At 33.2% G+C, this 22628-nt stretch overlaps 1 protein-coding gene across 6 annotated transcripts in view; it reads right to left on the reverse strand.

Annotated features, from left to right (window-relative positions):
* Positions 1-1085: 1085 nt before the first annotated feature.
* LOC117100358 (dehydrogenase/reductase SDR family member on chromosome X-like) overlaps positions 1086-22628 on the reverse strand; it is a 103512-nt gene continuing 81969 nt past the window's right edge. For 4 of the 6 annotated variants that reach the window (XM_033240020.1, XM_033240023.1, XM_033240019.1 and 1 more), the window contains 3 exons: positions 10577-10784; positions 8671-8881; positions 1086-1858 (listed from right to left, as the gene is read on the reverse strand). In XM_033240020.1, coding sequence (XP_033095911.1) covers positions 1673-1858; positions 8671-8881; positions 10577-10776 — 597 coding nt within the window. In that variant the 5' untranslated portion in view covers positions 10777-10784 and the 3' untranslated portion in view covers positions 1086-1672. Of the gene's footprint in view, positions 1859-8670; positions 8882-10576; positions 10785-10993; positions 11180-22628 lie in introns of those variants that run through there. The other 2 variants (XM_033240024.1, XM_033240021.1) reach the window with 2 other exon arrangements.

Raw genomic sequence — 22628 nt, forward strand, 5'->3', positions numbered from 1 at the left:
AAGACAAATCAATCATTTTATTTTCTCCATGAATCAATGTACTTTGATCAGTCGATATTGGGGTCAAGTCAAAATTGACCATTTGGTTGCAACTCTTGACTTGAAGATCAATAAATTAAAACTTCTCTTTAATAGATGCCAGTTCAAGACTACAATCCCAGAGGGTACACTGAAGACACTCATCATGTGATTTGGTACTGGATCTCTTTGCCACACAATTGTCAAAATACAGCCCTCCCACACCCTCAATTTCTGTTGACAGTGCTACATATACTGGTGTGTCACTTCCTTGCGTTGGTGTCTGAAAGAGAAAATAAAGTGTATATTTTCCCTGTCTCTTATACACATCTATTCAATGGAAAAAGGCAATGAGATGGCAACGACTTGTAGACTATATATAAATATATATATATATATATATATATATATATAAATAATATACATATACACATATATATGATGTTATGTAGTATTTAGAATTGTATTCACTTGATTAATATAATAAATTTGTTTTTTTTGTTTTTAGAATAACATGTATATTTTCTTCTTGCAAGTACTGTAGTTTTCATTCTATCAATACAAAATACAGTTAAAAACAAAAGAACTCAAGGAATGATAACAATGAAGGTGGTGGTTTAATGGGGAAAATTGTGCAGGGCTGAGTGCACGGGAGTGACGTTATGTGGGGGTGAAATTGAAATGCAGGAGTATGACTAGCTTTCACTCTTGACCAGTAAACCATTTTTGTTGTTTATTTTTATTGATTTTTTTTTATTGATTTATTTACTTTTTTTTTATTGATTTATTAACTAGTGAACGTTTTTTTATATTATGAATTGCGAACCCCTTTTTTTTTATTATGAACGGCGAACTTCTTTTAGTTATTATGAACAGCGAACCTCGTTTTTTTTCATTATGAATAGCTAATGTTTTTTTTATTACGAATAACGAACATTTTTTTTTAATTATGAATAGCGAACCTCTTTTTTTATTATGAATAGCGAACCTTTTTTTTTAATTATGAATAGCGAACCTTATGACTACGGTTCTATTTTTCTATTATAAATAACGAACTCTTTTCTTGATTATGAGTAATGAACCCTTTATTACGACTAGCGAACCTGTTATTCTATTATAATTAGCAAACCTTATAAATAATGAGCTTTATGAATAGTGGACTTTAAAAAAAATTATGAATAGTGAACCTTATAAACAATTGTATTTATAACTAGCAGACCTTATGAACAGTGGACCCCGGCCAGGTTTTGTATGCACTTTGAGGTACAGAGAATTTGACTTCCGAAATATATTATTTGATCGACAATTCATAACAACCTACTGTTAATAATCACTCATTTAATTTCCAATTCAGTGTCATATCTTTATTTTGCACTTTTAGGAACCTGATCATCATAAACATATTAAATTATAACATTTGATCAGCCGATATCAGGGTAAAGTAATAACTTGATCAATAATAATTGTCCATTTATAAATAATTTACTATAAAAATAACCAATTATGAAGGCCTAATTCAGTTACATCATTCTGTTATCCTTGCAGATACCTCATCACAATTAACAAGACAAATCAATGTACTTTGATCAGTCGATATTGGGGTCAAGTCAAAATTGACCATTTGGTTGCAACTCTTGACTTGAAGATCAATAAATTAAAACTTCTCTTTAATAGATGCCAGTTCAAGACTACAATCCCAGAGGGTACACTGAAGACACTCATCATGTGATTTGGTACTGGATCTCTTTGCCACACAATTGTCAAAATACAGCCCTCCCACACCCTCAATTTCTGTTGACAGTGCTACATATACTGGTGTGTCACTTCCTTGCGTTGGTGTCTGAAAGAGAAAATAAAGTGTATATTTTCCTTATAAATGACAGTATAAAAACCAGTAGGTCCACTGATAATATAAGTTTAAGATAACTTAGTATAAAACATACTCCAAATAAAGCGAGACTAGTCATTTTGATTCAATATTTTGATCTTTTATTAGATCATCATCAGGAATGAATAAGATTTCAAAATTACAAACATATATTCCAAAAGTGTTACAGAAAATTAACCAATGAGAAACAAAGTGTTGGTGATTAAGTAATAAAGTAAAGTATCAATAAGCAAGCTTGATGATGTGATGAAATAAACAACTGAAAGTGAGAACTAGTAAACAATGATAGTTTTTTGGATGCTTTCAGTCCATTGTTAAGTAATGGGTTCAAACGTCTAATAGCGAAAGCCTCTTTAAACAATAAATGTGACCAGTTACTAGAACTGTCAATAATCCTAGTGCAATGAAAAATCAACCCTAACGAATTACATGGTTTATAATCATCAATATCTGGTAAATTGTGTAAGTCAAGTATGTAATTAAATCACAAGATATAACATGGTCAAAGATCACGCTAGTAGGTCCAGATGAATGTTCTTTGAGCCTAGTAATTAAACATCTGTCTGTTTTGCCTATGTACTCACTACTGCAACCAGGACATTTAAGTGGTATACAACTGAACTTCTGTATTAAAATAACTAACTTTCTTATACTGCCATAATGTTATAAACTTTACATTTTTATCAAGATTTCTTTTGATTTTCTTTAGACACCTAAGTAGAATTGATTCACCGTGTTTACCAAGATAAGGCAAACCCACTGGAATTTTAACCAAGTCATTAACATTCTGTACATTATTACCAAGCTTATTAAGATAATTTACCAAACAGTCGATTTATAACTCTTAACGGGAAGCCATTCCAAGACATAAATTGTTTGATTTGTTTGAGTTCATTTTGTAATGAATCACCGGGAATACATATTTTGTGAGCCTGTGTGTACAAACTGCGTATCCATGATATTTTGTGGTTCCAGGGGGTAAAGCTATTGAAATGAACATATTGGCCCGTGTACGTACTTTTACGGTAAATCCCAATATTGTGTGTACCATTGTCAAACTTCAAGTCCAGAAAATGTATTGAATCTCTATTTTCAAATGATTCAAAAGTAAACTTTAAGTTGTGAATAAAACGAATTAAGGGATCGGAGAATGAGATCAAAATCAGAGGGCTTAGCAAGAACTAAAGTATCATCAACAAACAGTGTATAAAACTTAATAATTCCCAATTGTTCTAAATTAGGAATAATGGTCTGTTCTAGTTCGGTCATAACAATATTAGATAGTACAGGATCAAGAGGAGAACCCATTGATACTTCATCACATTGCTTTTAGTACTCATTATTACAAGAAAATATCGTTTTGGTGCATGTCCTTAAGTAATTCACGTATCAAGTACTTTTCTTAAGATTGGTGGTTATCAGTTTTTGATTATATAACCTGTCAAGCACAATATTAATTACGCTGCTCATCGTATCAAGGAGATACCCTCTCACCTTTATCATGCCGGTTATCGTTTTGCATCATTTGATGTAGAATCACTTTTTACTATATTTTCCATAAATAAGGTGATTAATACAGTGCAGCTTTCCAATTCAAGAAAAAAAAATAGACACATAAAAGTTCTAGGGCATTTTTAAAAATTAGACATTTTCTGTTATTTTTTTTTTTTTCCAATTACCTATGGCCCCCCCAAAAATGCTTCATATTCAATCTAGAAAAAGGACCAAATTTTCTCAATCGAACCTCCTTCTTCACCATCTTTAAGAGGCTGTAACTTTTGAATGGTGCGTTGCATTTTAATAATTTAACTTGGGCTGAAAGGGGCCAATCAGGAAAACAGTACCCTTGGTGGTCCGGTGGCATCCCTCAAGGAATTTTTGTTTTCTATGCCCAAAAATAACCTCTGAGGCATTTTGGGCAATTAATTATTTCTTTTTTGTTCTTTCTTTGTTTTTTACTTTCCAAAGGGTGAAGGGGGATGCGCAGCTCTTTAGTATAAAGTGTAGAAGCGGTTGGCGCATCGTTACAATTTCTTTGCTTTTGTAATTTGATGTTTGTTGGTGTTGACGTGTACGCGTTTATGCCAGATTCAAGAAACATTTCTGTTTATGTATTTTTATATGTGAATATACCAATAAAGCTTATCTTATCTTATCTTTTTGTGGCTTGGACTCCTAACCTTGAGGTCAGGGGTTCAAAACTCTCACCGTGCAAGTCGCCTTCCTTGGGCGAAGCACTTTATTTATGTTTGTCTCTCTCTATCCAGGAGTGTAAATGGGTCATGGTGCTCTTCCCTCTCCCTTTATTGTCTGGTTTGTTTCCTCGCATTTTGTTGTTGGATTTTTCTTTTTTGTATGCCATTTTGTATATAATTTTCTGTATTCTTTTGTGTTATCATTTACGTATGTATTTAAGTATGTTTTTTACATTGAATTTTGAATAAATATACCTCAAATGTAAATGGGTACCTGATAGGATGTTGTGGCATTGTACTAGTTACGTGTGTTAAATAAGTAGTAGTATTTTTCCCTTTACCAAGTAACACTGTTTCCTATCATTTTAGTGGTCCTAAATATATTTACGTTATGAACAATTATATGAAATTCTGCTTTCAAACCCTGTACCTAAATGCAACATATCGTAAAACATGATCTAAACACTGAATTTCTGACATTACGTATCAAACTATAAATACTGAACAAGATAACATGAAAGACGAAACCTATTTTCTTAAAGTGATCATGAATTATTCTTCTTTTTCATCAAAACTAATAATTTATATACTAGAGTGAAAGCGAGCGATAAATTCCTAATAGCATCTATGTCACAGCAAAATCAGGAAGACTAAGGCCACTCTGGTGTAAGACCAAGTGATGCCATTCTTTGTACAGTATTTTTTTGTGTATCTTTATAACACATTAACTTTTTTCATTGTTGCCATTGTATTCTAAATTTTGAAAAAATTGCATCACATGTTTGAATTATCACAATAAAGTTTATCTCATCCTATCTTATGCATTCCATTAGCAATTTCATAGTCATGTCAATTGAAAATTTGTAGAAATGTTATTTCGTAACAGCTGCAAATAGCAATATAGTAGATTATACACTTAGCCATAGCATCATAGCCGCATCATATTGACACATTCAATTTACCTGGAAGCCACGGTTGTGCGATACAATTACAAAATGAAATAAGTCAAATGAAATTCCGGGCAGTTTAATTTGGCTAGTCAACACTAAAGTCATAAATTACTGATTGTGGATGCAACATTAACTATCATGAGTTCTATATAGTTAATTGGTTGCTATGCACATACTAATACATTGAGCCTACAAATTAAATTTACGATACTATTAATGTTCCAGCAAAAAATTAAGATATCTTTGTAAGTAAATACACCAAATATTAAATGAAACTTTGATCACAATGAGAGAGCATCAAAAGATTCTAGCAAGACTTGAATCAGTTCTTTCATTCTGTAGTTGGGAAACATATTATACACACAGTGCATGATTTGCTATCACCTTTTAATTAAATATTTTAAAATGATTTATGTTGATTGAATTTTTATTTTAAATAATAGAACTGCTATTAAAGCCTTTTCTTTTTGTGTAGCCCAGACTCTGAAGAACTGAGAAACACAGAAACACAATACATACAACATGCATACACAGATCTGCAAGAGATATACAGTATTATAGTGAAAAGGTAGTGCTTTCAATTAAATAAACTACATCAGTTCTTGGTACTTTGCTGCAATGCCTTTAATTCAACATACTGAACTACAGTATACTCAGTTTAGATGTTACGATAGTTAGAACAACTAAACAAGCTTGTTCATTTAGAATTTTCAATCATTCATATCTGTTCATTACATCGTAAACAAAATTTTCATTTTTCTCATTATAAAATTATAAACTCAATTCAATTCCTGAAGACATAATGAATCCCGACACAATGGCGTGCATTTCGATACTTGGAGTATGCATTATACTATCTCAATTCAACTCATTAGATATTTTTATAATTTGTGCTGCATAACTTTTATACCATTTATGTTTACACTGTAACATCAATCTGTATCATGGAGTGTATTAACTAGTATGAAATCACCTAAACTACTGTGAACCAAGCATGTTTTAATCTATTTTGTTTCTTTGAAATTTATGTACAGTGTATATACTGTACTATCTCGAAGAGGAATATGCTATCTTGACAAGGAAAAGCCCATGGGCTATTGTTTTTTAAAATGGGCTTTCTTTCGAAGCTAATTTCCTATTAAACTAAAGGGGCTTCAATTTGAGATGGGCATCTTCTTGAGATTAAGCCCATTGGGATTCAATTTGAAGTTTTACAGTATAGTATTTGCATCCACATTCTTGTTAAATATTTTTATATTTTGACTTCTAGTTGTTTGAAAGATATGGTGCGATACAAAAAAATTGTGGACAAGGTAATAAAATCAAATCAATGCCAACTAAGTGTTCAATTTTGAATGAAGTTAAATTTTGAATGAAGGTTATTCTTCTTAGGCCTACAGGGCTGAAAATTAGCGGTCGTCTTTTGTGCTGTTGGGCGATGATAATTTTCATGGGTATCGTCCATCTGGTGACCCTTACTGGGCTCATGCTAACCGACGCCATGAGCGAAAACTATTTTGAATTGGCGAAAATGTAACCAACTGCTTTAGCCATTTTGGAAAAGGCTTACTTAACATCATTTAAAGGTTTCAAATACTTGCTAAAATATATCGGTTTTTGTTTTCGTTCGAGCTCCATTTTTCGCCAATCCATAGCCATGCGACGTTTATTTGTGTTGTTGTTAGTAGTCTAGCTGCAAACATCATTGCGTGCTTCGCAATTCGTTATTTGTTATTTCAACATGGTGGATGCAGGGCAGTGGCTGTATGGTGACGACTACATGAAGGCGAATGTAGTACTGTAACGTAATGTATGTATCACGATAAAGGTACTATATTCATGACAGCGGGCAAGCTGGTAGTGTACCATTTGGGCGCAAACTGACGACAAAGTAGACCTGAAGGCAGCCAACCGTCGGGTACATAACGACTTCCGAGTTTGTGTTTTTCCAGCAAGGGGCTTATCTAAATCAAGGCCTGATAATTTAATCAATGATTTTGTGTTCTCGTCTGTTATTAAAAATACATTTAAGCAAATGTGTGTGCTATTTTAAGAATGCACCACTTGGGTTGCTTTGTACACCATGGAGGTATTATTGAGAAGGAGATCACTCGGCAACTTGACGCGACAAACCCACGGGTTCCCCGCTTTTGCATCGCGCGCGGGCGTATTACCCTATAATTCACATTTTTTTGTTAGCATTTTTTCGTTAGCAACAACTTGGCAAGGACATGCATTTATACGCTTCCAGCAGAGCAGTTGTGCAATAAAGCGTTTGATTTTAACCCATTAAATATCTTTATAATGAACAGTGTTCCCCTGATTAGGTTTTTTCGGACTTTTGGTATGTTATTATTTGTATATTTCAAGAACGGATTCCGTAAAATATTTATGTTAAAATTACTTCTGTGTTCATTATAATTTTGTCTAAAGATTGATTAGTTCGACTATAAAGCTAAGTCAGCGTAAAACTGAAAAATACTCAGACTTTGGATTGATTTTTCGAATAGTTAACCCTCGTTAACCCTAAAATGACTTTTTAATGATATTTTATGAGAGATAAATGTATCAGCTTCAAAATGCGACGATTGCGCAGCCATAGTGATTGACTGTATGTAGTGCGCATCGAGAAAAGAAGGTGCTCTCCATTTCGCCATGTTCAATTTTTTGGTAAACTATGCCTGCTGAAAATTTGATGGCGGGGAACACATGGGACTTCAAAGGCATCGCGCAAACGTTCTTCACGCGCTGCGGCAGCTTTGATCTTGGTTCATTTGTATAGCGCTGCGTGCGCGTAGCTTTTTCGAGTGATCTTCTTCTCAATAATACCTCCAAGGTTACAAGGTGTAGGTACTGTAGAGTAGAGTGACGGAAGTAGAGTAGGCCTAGCCTAGGCCTAGCGGTTTAATCTCCCAAGGCTAGGCCTAGGCCCAGATTGTAAGTTACTGATCATCGCGGTGAAAAACTTGACAGACTATTAGGCCCATTGCCAGACGATCAGACTCAAGCCAATTTTGAATAATCCTTGTTTGGACTTTATGTTCTGATACATAATTATGCTAATAATGCATAAAATATAGGTTTTCTGGAGACAATCTATGGTTCCACCCTCCTTGCTCGGATAAATGATTTTGGCTAAAGACAGATTCAATTTGCTAAAAAAAATTATTAAACCAATATCATTTTGCTGGTTTTATTGATTTAGTTTTTTCATAAAATTATATTTCGGACCGGATATTGGTACGAAAACAACATACATTCAATCAAAAAATATTTTTATCAAACATAAATATGATTCTTTAGTACATTGGCAATGTTTAATGTAACATTTAATAGATTTGAAGAATATAAAGAATTTGCTAAAAGTAGACCAGGCCCAATTAAGCTAGGCCGAGCTGATTAGGCCAAGCCGTCACGGTAAAATTGGCCGTCCTAAATAATTGTAGCCGTCCAAAAGACAGCTGGATGACTCGCTGACTAAACCTATGTATGTAATCTGATCATCAACTAATTCCTATGATCTACCAAGGACTGAATTGCAAGGACTGAATTGGATTGAATTTTCGTTTAATTTGATTGGCAATATTGTAGAAAGAATGAAAAACAAAACATAGGTTACCTTTAAGAATCGTAACATTGCAAGAAGCTTCCTGAACGGTTGCAACGCCCAATGACTATGCTGGTACAGCAGTGTATTTACAACACCAGGGTGGACACAGTTAACAGTAACATGACTTCCTCTTGCCACCAATTTCTGATGAAGTTTATATGTTGATAGAATAATGGCTAACTTGCTAACGGCATAGCTTGAATATGCACAATAAACTTGCCTGTGTGCAAAATCAAATAATACTTTAAGCTGGCCATGACTGCTTCACACAGTAGATCTGAATTGCTTTCTATATTAACAAAATTCAAATTTCTAAAACAGAAATCATCAGTTAATATAATCTACAAGTACAAGGTGACTGTGTGTACCAATTCATTTGTTGGCAATATTACAGTTAAACCCAAGAGGACTGAGCAAAATAACAAGTAATTAAAATATTACATTCAAATTCCAAAATGTTCCACTTAAATTAATTGCTCAAATTTTTACAGCAATTTTGAATTAAATGAAAATACACATTTTACAAACATTTCACTGAAGGAGGCAGAAAATCTAATGGTTATGCGCAATGCTAATAATGTGCGGATTAGTATGAGGCTATAGATATTTTTTGGAAATTCAGTATTTTAAGATCCTATGGAAAACTAAATATTTTAATGTATTGTTTTGACCAATAAATTGCTTTGGAAAAAGGTAAAACTAGATAGAAAACATTGTGCTCACATTGTGCAACACACAAACTGTAGCCCTTGGCATTTAAAATAATCAGCATATTGCAAGTGATATTAAAAGTCTACTAAATTTTGAATGTCACAAAGATGATGCATCTGAAAGTTGAGATTATATGAGAACATTCTGAAAATCTTATTCTAAATGAAAAATGTTATGTAGAAAATCAGACACCGACCAATAAACTTTGAACTTTGACATCCAAAACAAGAATCTATCGCACGAATCATTCAAGTGAAATTTGAGCTTCATTAGATCACATTGAAAATCTAACCTTTGGTCATAAAATAACCTGTGACATTGGTTATGCGATCACCTCAGTGTACATGGTACTGATACAGGATCACATGGTGGTGGCTACTGACTGACAGTCAGCACTTTAGACTACATGTTAATGTTTAAAAAAAAAAGTACTCTTGCTAACCATTTTTTTATCACTTGGAATGGTACAGTATAGTCAGTGAGTTTGGCCGCTACCGTACCAGTATAATAGTATTTTGAAAAGTTGAAAGGAAAACTTGACATTTGACACAAAAATGACCAATGACCTACAGTATACTGTATGCTTTGGTTGAAATCAGTCTATGGGTATGGCACTAGTATCATTTTGAAAGGTTGAAAAAGAAAACATATTCTGTAATTCAAAACAATACAATAGGTCTTTGGGGTATCTACTCAAAGGAATATTATTATTATTATTATTATATTATTATTGTTATTATTACACAGGTCCTTACCTGCCTCAGTATGTGGTTATATGAGAGTCAAAGGGCTAACTTGCCAAATTATGGACTTGGTATTTAAAAATATTACATTGACTAATAGTAGATTTATTCTATTTTTTTTATGTGTTTGTGGTGTGTTTGTGATGTAGTTTTAATGTTTTTCTCCCCTTTTGTTAATTCAATTTTGATATCATTTCAGACTAACAACTAGATATTTTTTTTAAAATCATGCATCCTACTAGTGAGTTGTTAAATTACCAAAATGCAAAACTCCCCAAAAAATGTAACAAATTCCTGGATTTTTTAATTTAAAAAAATTAAAACCAGCAATCATGTTTAGCTTCCACTAATAATTTCCTTCTATTTTTAACATTTATAATTTTATACTGAATTACCTTTCAATTTTAATCAATTTCAAAATTAAAGGAAATGTATTAATTAGTATTTATGAATAGCAGTACCTGTTAATTAAATTGTCTGCTTGAAGATCTCCACAAACATGAACAACAGAAGATATGTTTACTATTCGTGAGAATTTGCTCACCTCGCCTGAATCAACCAACAGATCTAATAACAGTAACGATAGTAGAAAGTGACCCAGATAGTTGACCTGAAATTGGAGTTCAAAGCCGTCTTCAGTTTCTGAAAATGGTGGAATCATCACTCCTGCTGTAACAATAGAAAACAGAATGTAGAAAACAGTCAAATTTTACTAGAAAACATATATTCAATTTTGGCCTTTGCCACACTTTTATGGATTAGTAACATTTTTATATAGCACATTTATTCTCCTTATGCAATGATTACAAAATAAGAGGCCAACAAACAATGAGTGTGATTACTCAAACAAACTCAATATTGGAGGAGAACTAGTTTACCACATTCCCTGCCAGTGAGGAGTATACCAGTCCCGCAGGGTGTTGCCGAGGGACGTCTATACTCGTCAAAACCGGGGTAACATTCCAGCACTTATTACATCAAATTGTTATACATTGTGGGAACAACAGACTTAACAGCTGATAGTTCAGGGAAGATACATCCAGGCGATAATGTACAAATATGTATGTTTGTTTGAGTTTTGTTGCCGGCAGTACAAAATATTACATAAGTGGGGGTACATTAGGATAAGTTTGATCACTCAGTTGGTCAAAATTGCCTTTGCGTAGGGTTTGATAATCCCCTTATCGTGTCAAAGCCAATTCAATGACTGGTCGTTGAAGCGTGCGATGTGTACCATTGTAAAATAGGGGTATTTAGTTTGTGTGAATGTAGAGAAAGATGTAGGTGCAGGCTCATATAGTACTTCAAAATAAACAAACAGGTAATATTAATATTATACTTCATTAGGTATACATTTTTTTAACACTGTAGAAATGTGCCTATTACAGATGCTTCTACCATGCACTTGCATGACCAATTGAATATGGTATGGTCTGATTATCAGATCTGAAACCGGAGTTTCGCCGAGGAGAATACGTGGGCCTAGCAGAATATCGTCATTTATATACTGTCATAACTACTATATTTGTTATGTAAATACATTAAAAAATGTATCTATACTTCATCTACACAATCACAAACTAAAAATCAAAATAATATTTCAAGATAATGCAAACAACATTCTAAATTTTAACTCCAAAGCTAAGCTCCTTCTGCTCAAAAATACGGTTGAATACTCGTTCGCTATTCTAAAGCATTGGCTTCTAAACTGACTTGCTACTGGTTGATTCTTACAAAAATAAACCAATCAAATTGATTTTTACATATGTTGTAGCTAATAAATAAAGCTACATGTTGCCGCAACAATGCCGAAAATCAGCCCAATATCAGCGGAGCTACTACCTAAAAACTTCGGGTGGTTCGCCACATTTCTGCTAAAACCGTAGGTTTTACACGGAAAAATTTGAAAAACCACGGTTACAAAATTAAAAAGTCCGAGGAGATTTGGCAATCTTATGGATTAAAATTAAGATTACTATAACTGTTATTAAATTTTGAATAGGATAAAAGAACAATGGCGGACAAGTAGAAGTAAAGTTATGAAGAGAAATGTGCGGAAAAATAGCGAAAACAGCTGAAAATCGACGGTTCAAATTAAAAATGAATTCGCGACGATCAAACTTATCCTAATGCCCTCTAAATATATAATGACATATGTAATGACATATATAATGTCAATCCATGCAAAACTCGCACTTTGGCAGATGCAATAGAAAGTACTTTCTCATTGCCAGTAATGAGTTTACTCGTCCCCTAATATTTTCCTTTCAATTTATTAGACACACCATTTTGAAGACTTATGACTTGATAAAATTTCAAGAAAGTATATACTGTAGTATAGTAGTACATGTATGCTTGTTTTGGAACACGGGACAAAATATGACAATACAGTCATACAAATGATCTGATTGTTCAAATAAATTCATTGATGATAGGGTAGCAGCGAAAATAATACCTTGAAACAGGCTAAAAGAAGCATTCTGACAGCCGCAACTTGTCAGACTAAACATAAACAAAAAAATGTTTGGATAGGGGTGCAGGGGTGGCGCCAGCGGAGGAGCCGATTATTAAATAAGCCTTTGAAACCCAAAGTATTTTGTCATACTTTTTGCAGGGGGGGGGGGAGCTTCTCTCACTGGAACATATTCGAGAGATTTTGAGCGACGCTCAACCACATTCACTTTTTGTAGGGGACATCGGCCCCCACATCGGGGACATCGGACCCGCCGTCTGTCAAATCCTGGCGATACCGCATATGATCTTCGAAGATACATTTTAGTGAGGGTTTCAGGTGTGTGGAGAAGGGGATTATTAGAAGAACGAAGTAATCAGGTGCAAACTCGTTCAGAGCTTTTGGGTATTGAGAAGAAATGAAATCGACTTACATATTCGATCGTTTCTTCATATTCATTGAACAGTAAAAGGTGTACTTGTTGAGTTACAAACTGAATGGTTCTGAAAAACAGGGTACACTGTGCACTAGCTAGTTTGGATTCTTATTAATGCTTAATAATAATAATTTTGGATTTATATAGCACCTGACGATTTCGCAACCTCGAGGCGCTTAGGACAGTAGCATCAATTTTCTATGCACATAGCATTCGTCAGATAGCACCAGCAGCAAAACACAAACATACTGTAAGTCACACATTATCACATTTTAGCCAGTGTAAAACAGGGTACATTTTGATGTCCATAATTGTTAAATCCCTGTCTACAAAATGCTTGACATTCAATATGTTTATAGAATCCTTATTGATTTGTCAAAATGTTTGTCACAATTTACAAGCACATATTCTGATTACAAAAAAAAAAAAATAGTCATGCTTTTTGAACTCGTTACACATAGCATTACGTTGTTTAATTCTAGAAAACTGTGCCTTTCAAAATTCAAGAGTAGTATTATCACTTCCTTTAACAGAAGTACACCCTTCTGAAAGAATGATTTTAAAAGCACAATGGAAACGTCAAATTTTCACCATAAAAACATTTAAGTTTGTGTGTGGCTATTTACTTTGCAGTTCATCTTCTGATTTTACTTGTTTTTTCCCTGACCCTGGGATCCCTTAGGCCTGCCTTACATTGTAAGTTCTATCAAAAAGCACATTAAGTCATTAAAATGTATTGTATAACTTTGTCAACAATAAAACAAACCAATACAGGGAGAAATAAGTGGGTGTTAGTGTAAAATTGTAGTTGGTAGGAGGTAAATTTCAATGAGATATAAACGCTTCTTTTGTACCAATATACTGCAAACTTTTATTCAGCATCAACTATTCTACTCTAAATATACAATCGACTCCAGGTTACTCGGATGTTAGAGTGGAACCCATTCAGAGTGGAGTCAGTTCTTAATCTCTACTCTCTGCTGTCTGATCACTGAATCTCTGGATCAGTGATGTGGGGTGTTTGCCTATACTCAAAGTAATGGGGGTGTGTCTCAATTAAGTCACCCCATACTTTTAGAGTTTCTGATTGGATCATAGAGAAATTCTTTCTCTATGATTTAATAACTTGTTTACCAATAAGTTGCTAATTAAGATATTAGAAACTTCAAGACTTTGGCTTAAAACTTTCAATCACTGATTCATAGTGCGAGAAAGGCCAAGTCCAATTGACTAGGGTAAAGTTATAAAATTGTATGATTATATTTTCTGTATACTCAGGTTGACTATTCAAGCTGTCAAATCAGTTTAAGACATTTAACAAGTGAAGGGGTATCGATGATATACAAATTCCAATGGTTATATAAGTTAGTACTATTGAACCATTACATCCCTTTCAATTTTTTAAAAATTTTTTTGTTGTTGTACCGGTACATCATAATATAAGGGTAAAATATACTACAATGCTCTTTTAGGCAATTTAAAACATTTACTAAATTAGAAACATAATTTACTAAATAAGGCTATAGGTTGATATTCTATGACATTTCTATCATACTTATTCTTGTCAAAATTAAACTCTTGAGATGAAAACAATTAATGAAAAGAAAAAAATGTTAAAGGGTTGAATAATATAGGCTATAAGTCAATCCTGACGTCATCTCTGAAACTCGCAATTTTATTTATTTTTAATTAGTGTATGATTTGCTTGATCTTTTTTTCGGTTTGTTTGCAAACTCACGACATGTTCTTCTAACACAATCAAATATTTATTCATCGTATATATATAATTATTATTATTATTTATTATTATTATTATCATTTCTTTTTTTTTTCTATTTATTTATGTTATTATTTATAATTTTTATCAATATTTTTACTATTATTTATCAACGGTTGGTGTGGTCGAACTATCCCGTAAATAATATATTACAACAACATCGTTTCTGCGTTTCCATGCGGATCTTGGCCTATCATGCAATATTGGAATTTTGGATGGATGTAGTTTCAGTTTTTAAAGTTTGTATCGATTTCAATCTTATCAATCTTGCTAGGCCTGCTCATCCAGGTGAATGACGAAAAACAATTTCAAATCGCCTGCCAATCGGAGCCCCATTTTACTGGTCTACATGCCCTTGGTGAATTCACCTTGGCCTACAAGAATTTTTATCCAGATTTTTCTGAATCCGTTTCCACACATGGACATGTATGCTGTGGTCTACATTGACACTGTCATTCTTTTTGGTCTTTTTCAAGATTTAGAACATTATTTTTACCACCACGTCATTTAGCGGGAATTTTTCGATCACTTGATCACTCGCTTTTGTTTACACTTGAAGCTGTAACCAAGTACCGACAAACGTTTGTACACTAATATGCAAATGTTCAATCCTGTTGCTAGTAATGTTACATTTTTAATTCTGTTGTCATCATACCAAAATTATGTTCCTCGTACAGTAGCTTAAAGTTTTCATCGACATTTGGACACAGTCATTCCATTTCTGGACCAACAGCTTTTCGTGGAATTATGGCTAAAGCCCTGTCACACTGTAGCGTATAGAACCAACGTATGCCAATGTTTATCAAAATATTGGTTTACATTCGCGCAAGTTGACATTCGTTCGTGACACGTTTGTAATACGTTTGGCATACGTTGTATTCGTTAGCTGTTCGTTGGGGTACGCTGAGGTCGATTTTAATTTTTGGACATGTTCAAAATATATAGTATAACAACGTTCTGCTACATACGCTAATGTATACGGTGAGCATTCGTTGTTTGAACGTTTCGCACGTTGGGTTTACGTTTTCTGTTTGTCCGTTGTTCGTCCAATCCCATCTGAAACGTTGCCATAGCAAATGCATAACGTATTCATAGCGTTTGTCTAACTAATGGGTAACGAATGGCAGGAGAACACTCAGCGTATACCGACCTACATCAACGTTTACAAGGCGTCAATACGTTAGGCATATGTGTGACATTTGCTGGGCATTCGTTGTGTACGCTGAACATTCGTTGGGCGAACGCTGTGAACGCGCTGTCATTCGTTAAATGGACGCTAGTTGTATGATGAGCATTCATTTCTCATTCGTTGGCCGTTCGTCTTTCACGCAAAAATGTTATTTTTTTGCCAAAAAAATTGAGTGTATTTGAGCGTATTAGGACTTAGAGAAAAAAATGAGAACGCTCGGCATACGTTAGGTCTATTCGCCACAATGTTACAGGGCCTTAAAGTACTCTATTTCAATGCTCGAAGCATAGTTAATAAACGTGACCATCTAGAAATCATGGTTTTTACTGAAGAACCGTCTTTGCTCCTCATCACAGAAACATGGCTTGACTCATCCGTAGATAGTTCCAAGCTTTTTCCAGATGATTACAGTGTTTAGCAAAGACCGAAACTAACATGGAGGTTGGGTGCTAATTGCAGACAAACACAAACTTCTTCCATTGTCAGTCAACAATTCCAAATTGATGGTCTTGATCTTCTTTGGACTGTTGTGCACACAAAACACGGAAAACTCCTAATTGGTTGCTTGTATCGACCTCCAAGCGCCAACATTTCTTTCTTTGATAAACTTCAGGAATCTTTTGATAAAATTTTAAGATATTCATTTATGTATAAATCTATTATTTTAGCAGGTGATTTTAATATTTCTTATAAGTACCTAACAATCATTTTAATCAACTAAAATGTGCAATAGATACTTTGAACTTAATGCAAATGATCTCTTTTGTGAGTAGACATTCCAATGACCTTACAAGTGTTGGAACGATAATTGATTATCTTTATACAAATGAAATCAGTATCCACAAAAAGAACAATTATACAAGGCAGCAAAAACTAGAGACAATTTAAATACTTGGTATGCCTATAAAAAAAATGAAAAAAAAAAAATGAAACACAGAAATCTTACCATAAATATATTTCTAAACTAGCCAAACGATGCTATGATTGGTAAAGCTTTTTGGGGGTTTGTACGCAAGAAGACAGCCAAGCCTGTGGCAAAAGCTTTTAATATAAATTAATGCTTAGTTGACGATCCTATTGTTATTACCAATGATTTTAATCATTTCTTTTCGTCAAATTTTACTGCTGAAGCCTTTTTAACCTCCAACTTTAATCTTGAAACTAAGTAATTATTGTAGGAATCACATTGGCACTCTTCCTCTCTCTAAAATTCAAACAAATCCTCAAGAAATTTTAAGACTCATTAATAATCTGAAATTAGGTAAAGCCCCAGGTCCAGATGGGATCACCTCAACTATATTAAAGCTGTCAGCAATCTTTATTTCTGATCCTCTCTGCAGATTATTCAATCTGTCCTTAACAACCAGCATTTTTCCTACCGAGTGGAAGAGGGCCAATGTGATTCAAATACACAAATCTGATATTTAAATATCTAAAATTTGTAATTATCGTCCGATTTCATTATGTTCTGTAGTTGGCAAGTTGCTTGAAAAAATTGTTAATAGACAATTACTTAATAATTTAATTGATCATCAGCTTATTTCCATTCCAACATGGATTTGTAAAAGGTAGATCTTGCACCACCTTGTTAGCCACTGCACATTATGTGTGAGCGAAAGTGCTAGATGAGCGTAATCATCCTCCAATCGACATTATTTTTCTAGATTGGAGTAAAGCCTTTGACAGGATTAGTCACTCTATAATAGTTGGCGAAAGGGGGGGGGGGGCGAAATTTGGGTCGATCGAGACAACAATGCCCTAGGGGTCCAAAGGCATGCCCCCACAAAATTTTTGTGTTCTAGACGTCGGAAAACAACATTTGAGGCGTTGTGGGCTATCACTTTTTTCTTTTTCCAACTGCCGGCTTCCACCCCCCCCCCAAATCCGCCCCTGAAAAGTTCAACGCAGAACGACAAGGGCGTGTGTTTCACGTGATACGCCATACGCACAACGTCTTATCACACGATTAACATCTGTTTTTGGAATTGAATCTTTTATCAGAATTTTGAAACTATGCTAAGCAATATTTCTTTTTAAATTTTTTGTCTCAAATTTTACTCTTGTAAATTGATAACTTTTAAAAAATTGTTTTTTTTTTTTTTTTTTGCTGCAATTCTTCTTTTTTAAATTTTACTGTAATTTGACTGATTTCACTGATGATTTTGTACATATATTTTTTAATTTATGCTAATTTAATTTTTTAATAATTTTTGTTCTCATTGGCATGGAAGAGCCACTAGACGGTGATTTAGTTCACTTTCTGGCAATTTTGTCCGGCCAACTGAGTGTTGTTTCCTGTGCTCTCTGTTTTCTTGTGTTTGTCAATTTGTAATGTTTTTTGGAGAAAATAAATGAAATAAAATGAAATTAACTTATTTTATTTATTTATTCACTTATTGGTGTTTTTATTTTTGCTTTTGTGTGTGTACTGTTGAGTGTGTGTTTTTTGGTATGTTTTTTGTTTGACTTTATTTCCTTATTCAATTTATCACTGTTGTTGGCATTTGTCATTTTATTATATAGTTTCTTTTTTCTTCTTACTTCGGACACTTTGAGTTACAAGCTCTTTTGAGTTTTTTTTTTTTTTTTTGGTTGGCCTTTTCATTATTTTATATTAATGTCTTTTTTGTCTATTTTATTGTTGATTGTAATTGATGAATGAACGAATAAATTAAATGTGCAATGTCTCTGTGTGTTAGTGCGTACTGCAGCATCAATCTGCATACACACAGCTAACCGATGACTGCTACAGCAGTTGATTATCAAAACTAACATTAAAAGACGACGAATGACTTACAAATGAATTCGGTCTCCCCTATGATCTATCACCACCGTTTTATAACCCAGAGCTTTCTGCTTATGCCTTAACCTAAACTTGAATCATATAGATCTTCCTTTACCTAACTTGCTCCAAAAATGTTAAACTGCATGCCATCTTCAATCACCAATTATTTTACATTCCCTGGCTGTAAATTCCATTTCAAACATTTCATTTAAATAATGTCCCAATGTTTCTGAATTCCATGACTGGATTGCACATTGCTTAGGTTAGATCAATGCATTCAAAAACTTTTTTCAAGCATTAATCTAACTTTTGTATAATAACTCTATTAATTACTTATTAATATAATCTGGCCTCCCAAGAAAATTATATGAAGTACTTGATCTTAAAAAAAGCATCCTAAATTGCCAGCGCATGGTGTGATGACTGGGAAATGATTGATACATTTATATAAAATCTAAACTTCTACTTGGTACCAACTAGTTCAGAATGGAAATTTAACAACATATTTAATTTATTATATAAAATCTTAATAATAATAATATTACTTCTATAGTACTGTTATTTTTGTTGTGTCAGCAATAAATCAGTTGAAATGAGTGCAGATTTTAAAATACTGTATTCCTTCAAGAGAACTTGCATCTAAAATGCACTGGCAATCCAAGAACTATGATTTTGCAATAAAATATGTTGAATAACTTGAGAATGACAGCTGGGCAATTAAACTGTCGATAAAAACATTCACAACACTGAAAACAACCTGTCGACTACAGCTTTTATTGAACCTAATTAATGTTTTCCTCTTTAGAATATTGCTGTAGAGAAATCTAGGACAAAATCTTAATTTTGTGTAAAAAAAAGAACCCAATTAGAACATTTATATAAATCATTATAAAAAAACAAATTAACTTCAATTAGCTCTTTCATGTATAAAAATAGGGAGAACACTGTCATAGAAAAAAATCACAGTTAGGAATATCTCTTCGGAAGCTACAGATCATAAAAGGAGGTCTTGCACCATCAAGCATTTCTAATTTGTTCTGGCAGCATGTTCCTTTTTTTCAGACTGCAAAAGTAAATGATCTGTCAATGTATGTTGATTCTGATTTATGATCCACTCTTGGAATCTGTAAGAGACTAACCAATAAAATGTGTATGAAGAAGTGTGTGGGGTCAAAATGTTGTTCATGGATGTGTAGATAAAGAAGTATGAGAAATTTTATAGTGGCAGCCAAGAAGTTTAAAAGATTTTTCAAATGAACTCAACGACTTTTATTCTAGATAATTTATTAACCACGATTTTGGCAATAAAATGAAGAAACTTAAGTTTATGTTAAATGAAATGATATTTTCTGAAGTTGAAGTAAAGAAACAATTTTCAATATGTAAAACAAATAAGGCTACTGGGTTAGATGGTGAATGCAACAAACTCTCAAAATGTTGTCGTGACCAACTTTAAAATGTGTGCTAATTGAAAACTGCTCCTAACACCCTGGGGTACCCAAAAGTAACCAAGAAATATATTTCCTATAAAAAGACGCAGCAACTTCTGTCTGTCTCTTATACACATCTAGATGTGTATAAGAGACAACTTTAAAATGTCTGCTAATTGAAAACTGCTCCTAACACCCTGGGGTACCCAAAAGTAACCAAGAAATATATTTCCTATAAAAAGACGCCGCAACTTCTGTAGCTTTATTCAATCCCATACAAAAAAGTTCTATAGAGCTCTATAGAATTCTATATAGAACTTTATATAGAGTTCTATATAACTCTATAGAGGCCAAAAAATTCTATAGAAATGTTTTATAGAGTTTACGCATTCTATAGAATTTTAATATTTTCTATAGAATGTTGTATTTCACTCTATAGAAAATTAGTTTGTTGCACAATTTATGTATTGGTAACCTACAGTGGATTTTCAATAAATGTGTTATTGCAGAAGCTTGGTTTTGAATATGAAACATGATTATTAAATAATAATAATAATAATAAAATAATAAATAAAACTATTGCTTTTGGCTCATGGTCTGATGTTGAGTAACTAAATAATGCATAGAGTTTAATATGTGCATCATTTTGTCGCAAATAATTATGCTTCATATTTCTGGAAAAATTTTATAGAAATCTATAACATTCTCTTTAGAAGCTGTATAGAAATTCTATAGAAAATTCTATAGACATCTATAACATTTGCTTGAGAAGTTGTATAGGAATTCTATAGAATATCTGTTTGGAAATGTATAACAGATGCATAATTTACAGTATCAATTAGCATGCTCACATTTTAAGTTAAAATGTTAAATTAAATTAAGCATTTAATTTAAACATTTAAGTTAAATTATACATTAAATTAAACATTTAATTAAATGTTAAAAACAGCAAATACTTAGCCTTACACCACATTTTAAAATTGAAATGAAAAATGAATTTAATGCACATATTTGTAACAAATACTTAATTAATCTTACAAAATCATTAACCAAACCACCATTATGGTGACCATTTTAAAGTTACTGTTAGTGTAACTTAAAACCTAACTACTTTAATCATCATTCCAGATGGGAGAGAGACATTGTTTTCAATAACCAGACAATGGATCAGGCCGTGATAGGGGTCCAATTTATGAGTTGAGATGCACGATTTAGTAAATTATTTAGTGTATGAAATGCTATATTATATATACTTTCCTACACAAAACAAATGATTAATTACAGAAGGTTTTATATAAATGCATTTAATAAGAAATATAACTCAACTGGTCTTAAATGGTTTCCCCGGCCCTCTATTAAACATGGTACATTCCTCAACTGGGTGGTGAAATTTGAAAGCTAACGGAACAGTCTTCATCGACATCTCTCTCGCTTGCTGCACCCTTTGTTGTTGTGATGTCCTCCTTTTGTTCAGTAATAATTGGGGTAATAATCGCAAACTGATATTTTATTGAAATGGTTAATACCTGTAGCAATGTCTATGTACTAGTTAAATTGACGTTCTTCCGTTGAAACTCAACCTAGCCTAGGATAGCCGCTAGGCCTATTCTGTTGCCATTTGGAAAAAAAGAAAGAGTCCGCAACATGCCAAGGTCTCTAGGCCTATGCACAGTCAGTATTGTGGTAAGTAAAGAAAACATAATCTCCTTTCGTCCATTAATGTACGCCTTCCACATTACGCCTAGTTACTTATTCTAGCCTAGGTATAATAGCCTAGATATAATTTTGTAGCTAAGTATCAAGTTTAGTTCAGTCAGTTCGTCAGTCAGTGCAGTGGCAGTGTTTCTGTTCGTATACTGTATTGTTTAGGCCAGGCCCTAGGCCTAGGCTAAACCTAAGAATTGAGTAAAAAAAAGTGCAACAGGTCAGGTACGGGCGTTGGGACACAAAAGAAAAATCGTTGTTTTTTTGCCTATACCTAGGCCTAGGCTTAGGCCTCTTCCTTAACCTAGGGCCTACAGTACAAGTACCTAGCCTAGCTAAGCCTAGGCCTAAGTCCTGCCCAACAAGGCAGGAAATTTGAAAAATAAAATGCATTTTTTCTTTTAATATCATTTATTTATTGTATTTTGTGTTAACCAAAAATATTGAGACTTGTTTTTTGCACAGTTCAATATACTTCACTCTTTTTCAAAATGAATGATTGTATAACTGTCAACTGTCTGACCTCAATAATTGGTATTTTAAATTCGACAACCACACAAATCATGCCCAAAAACATCAATAGCTGGAACTTTTTAGTGTACTCATATTCAATACATAGGAAGTTTCAATTATGCTGTAATTAAAGTTTGAAATATTTCAAGCATAATTATATTTTTGTTGACCAAAAAATATGGTATAAATAACTGGGGTGTGAATATTTTTCATGGATGTCCATTGAC

This window comes from Anneissia japonica, unplaced genomic scaffold (genome assembly GCF_011630105.1).
Source record: "Anneissia japonica isolate Jap-2015-1 unplaced genomic scaffold, ASM1163010v1 scaffold287922_len478547_cov175, whole genome shotgun sequence".
NCBI classification, from domain to species: Eukaryota; Metazoa; Echinodermata; class Crinoidea; order Comatulida; family Comatulidae; genus Anneissia; species Anneissia japonica.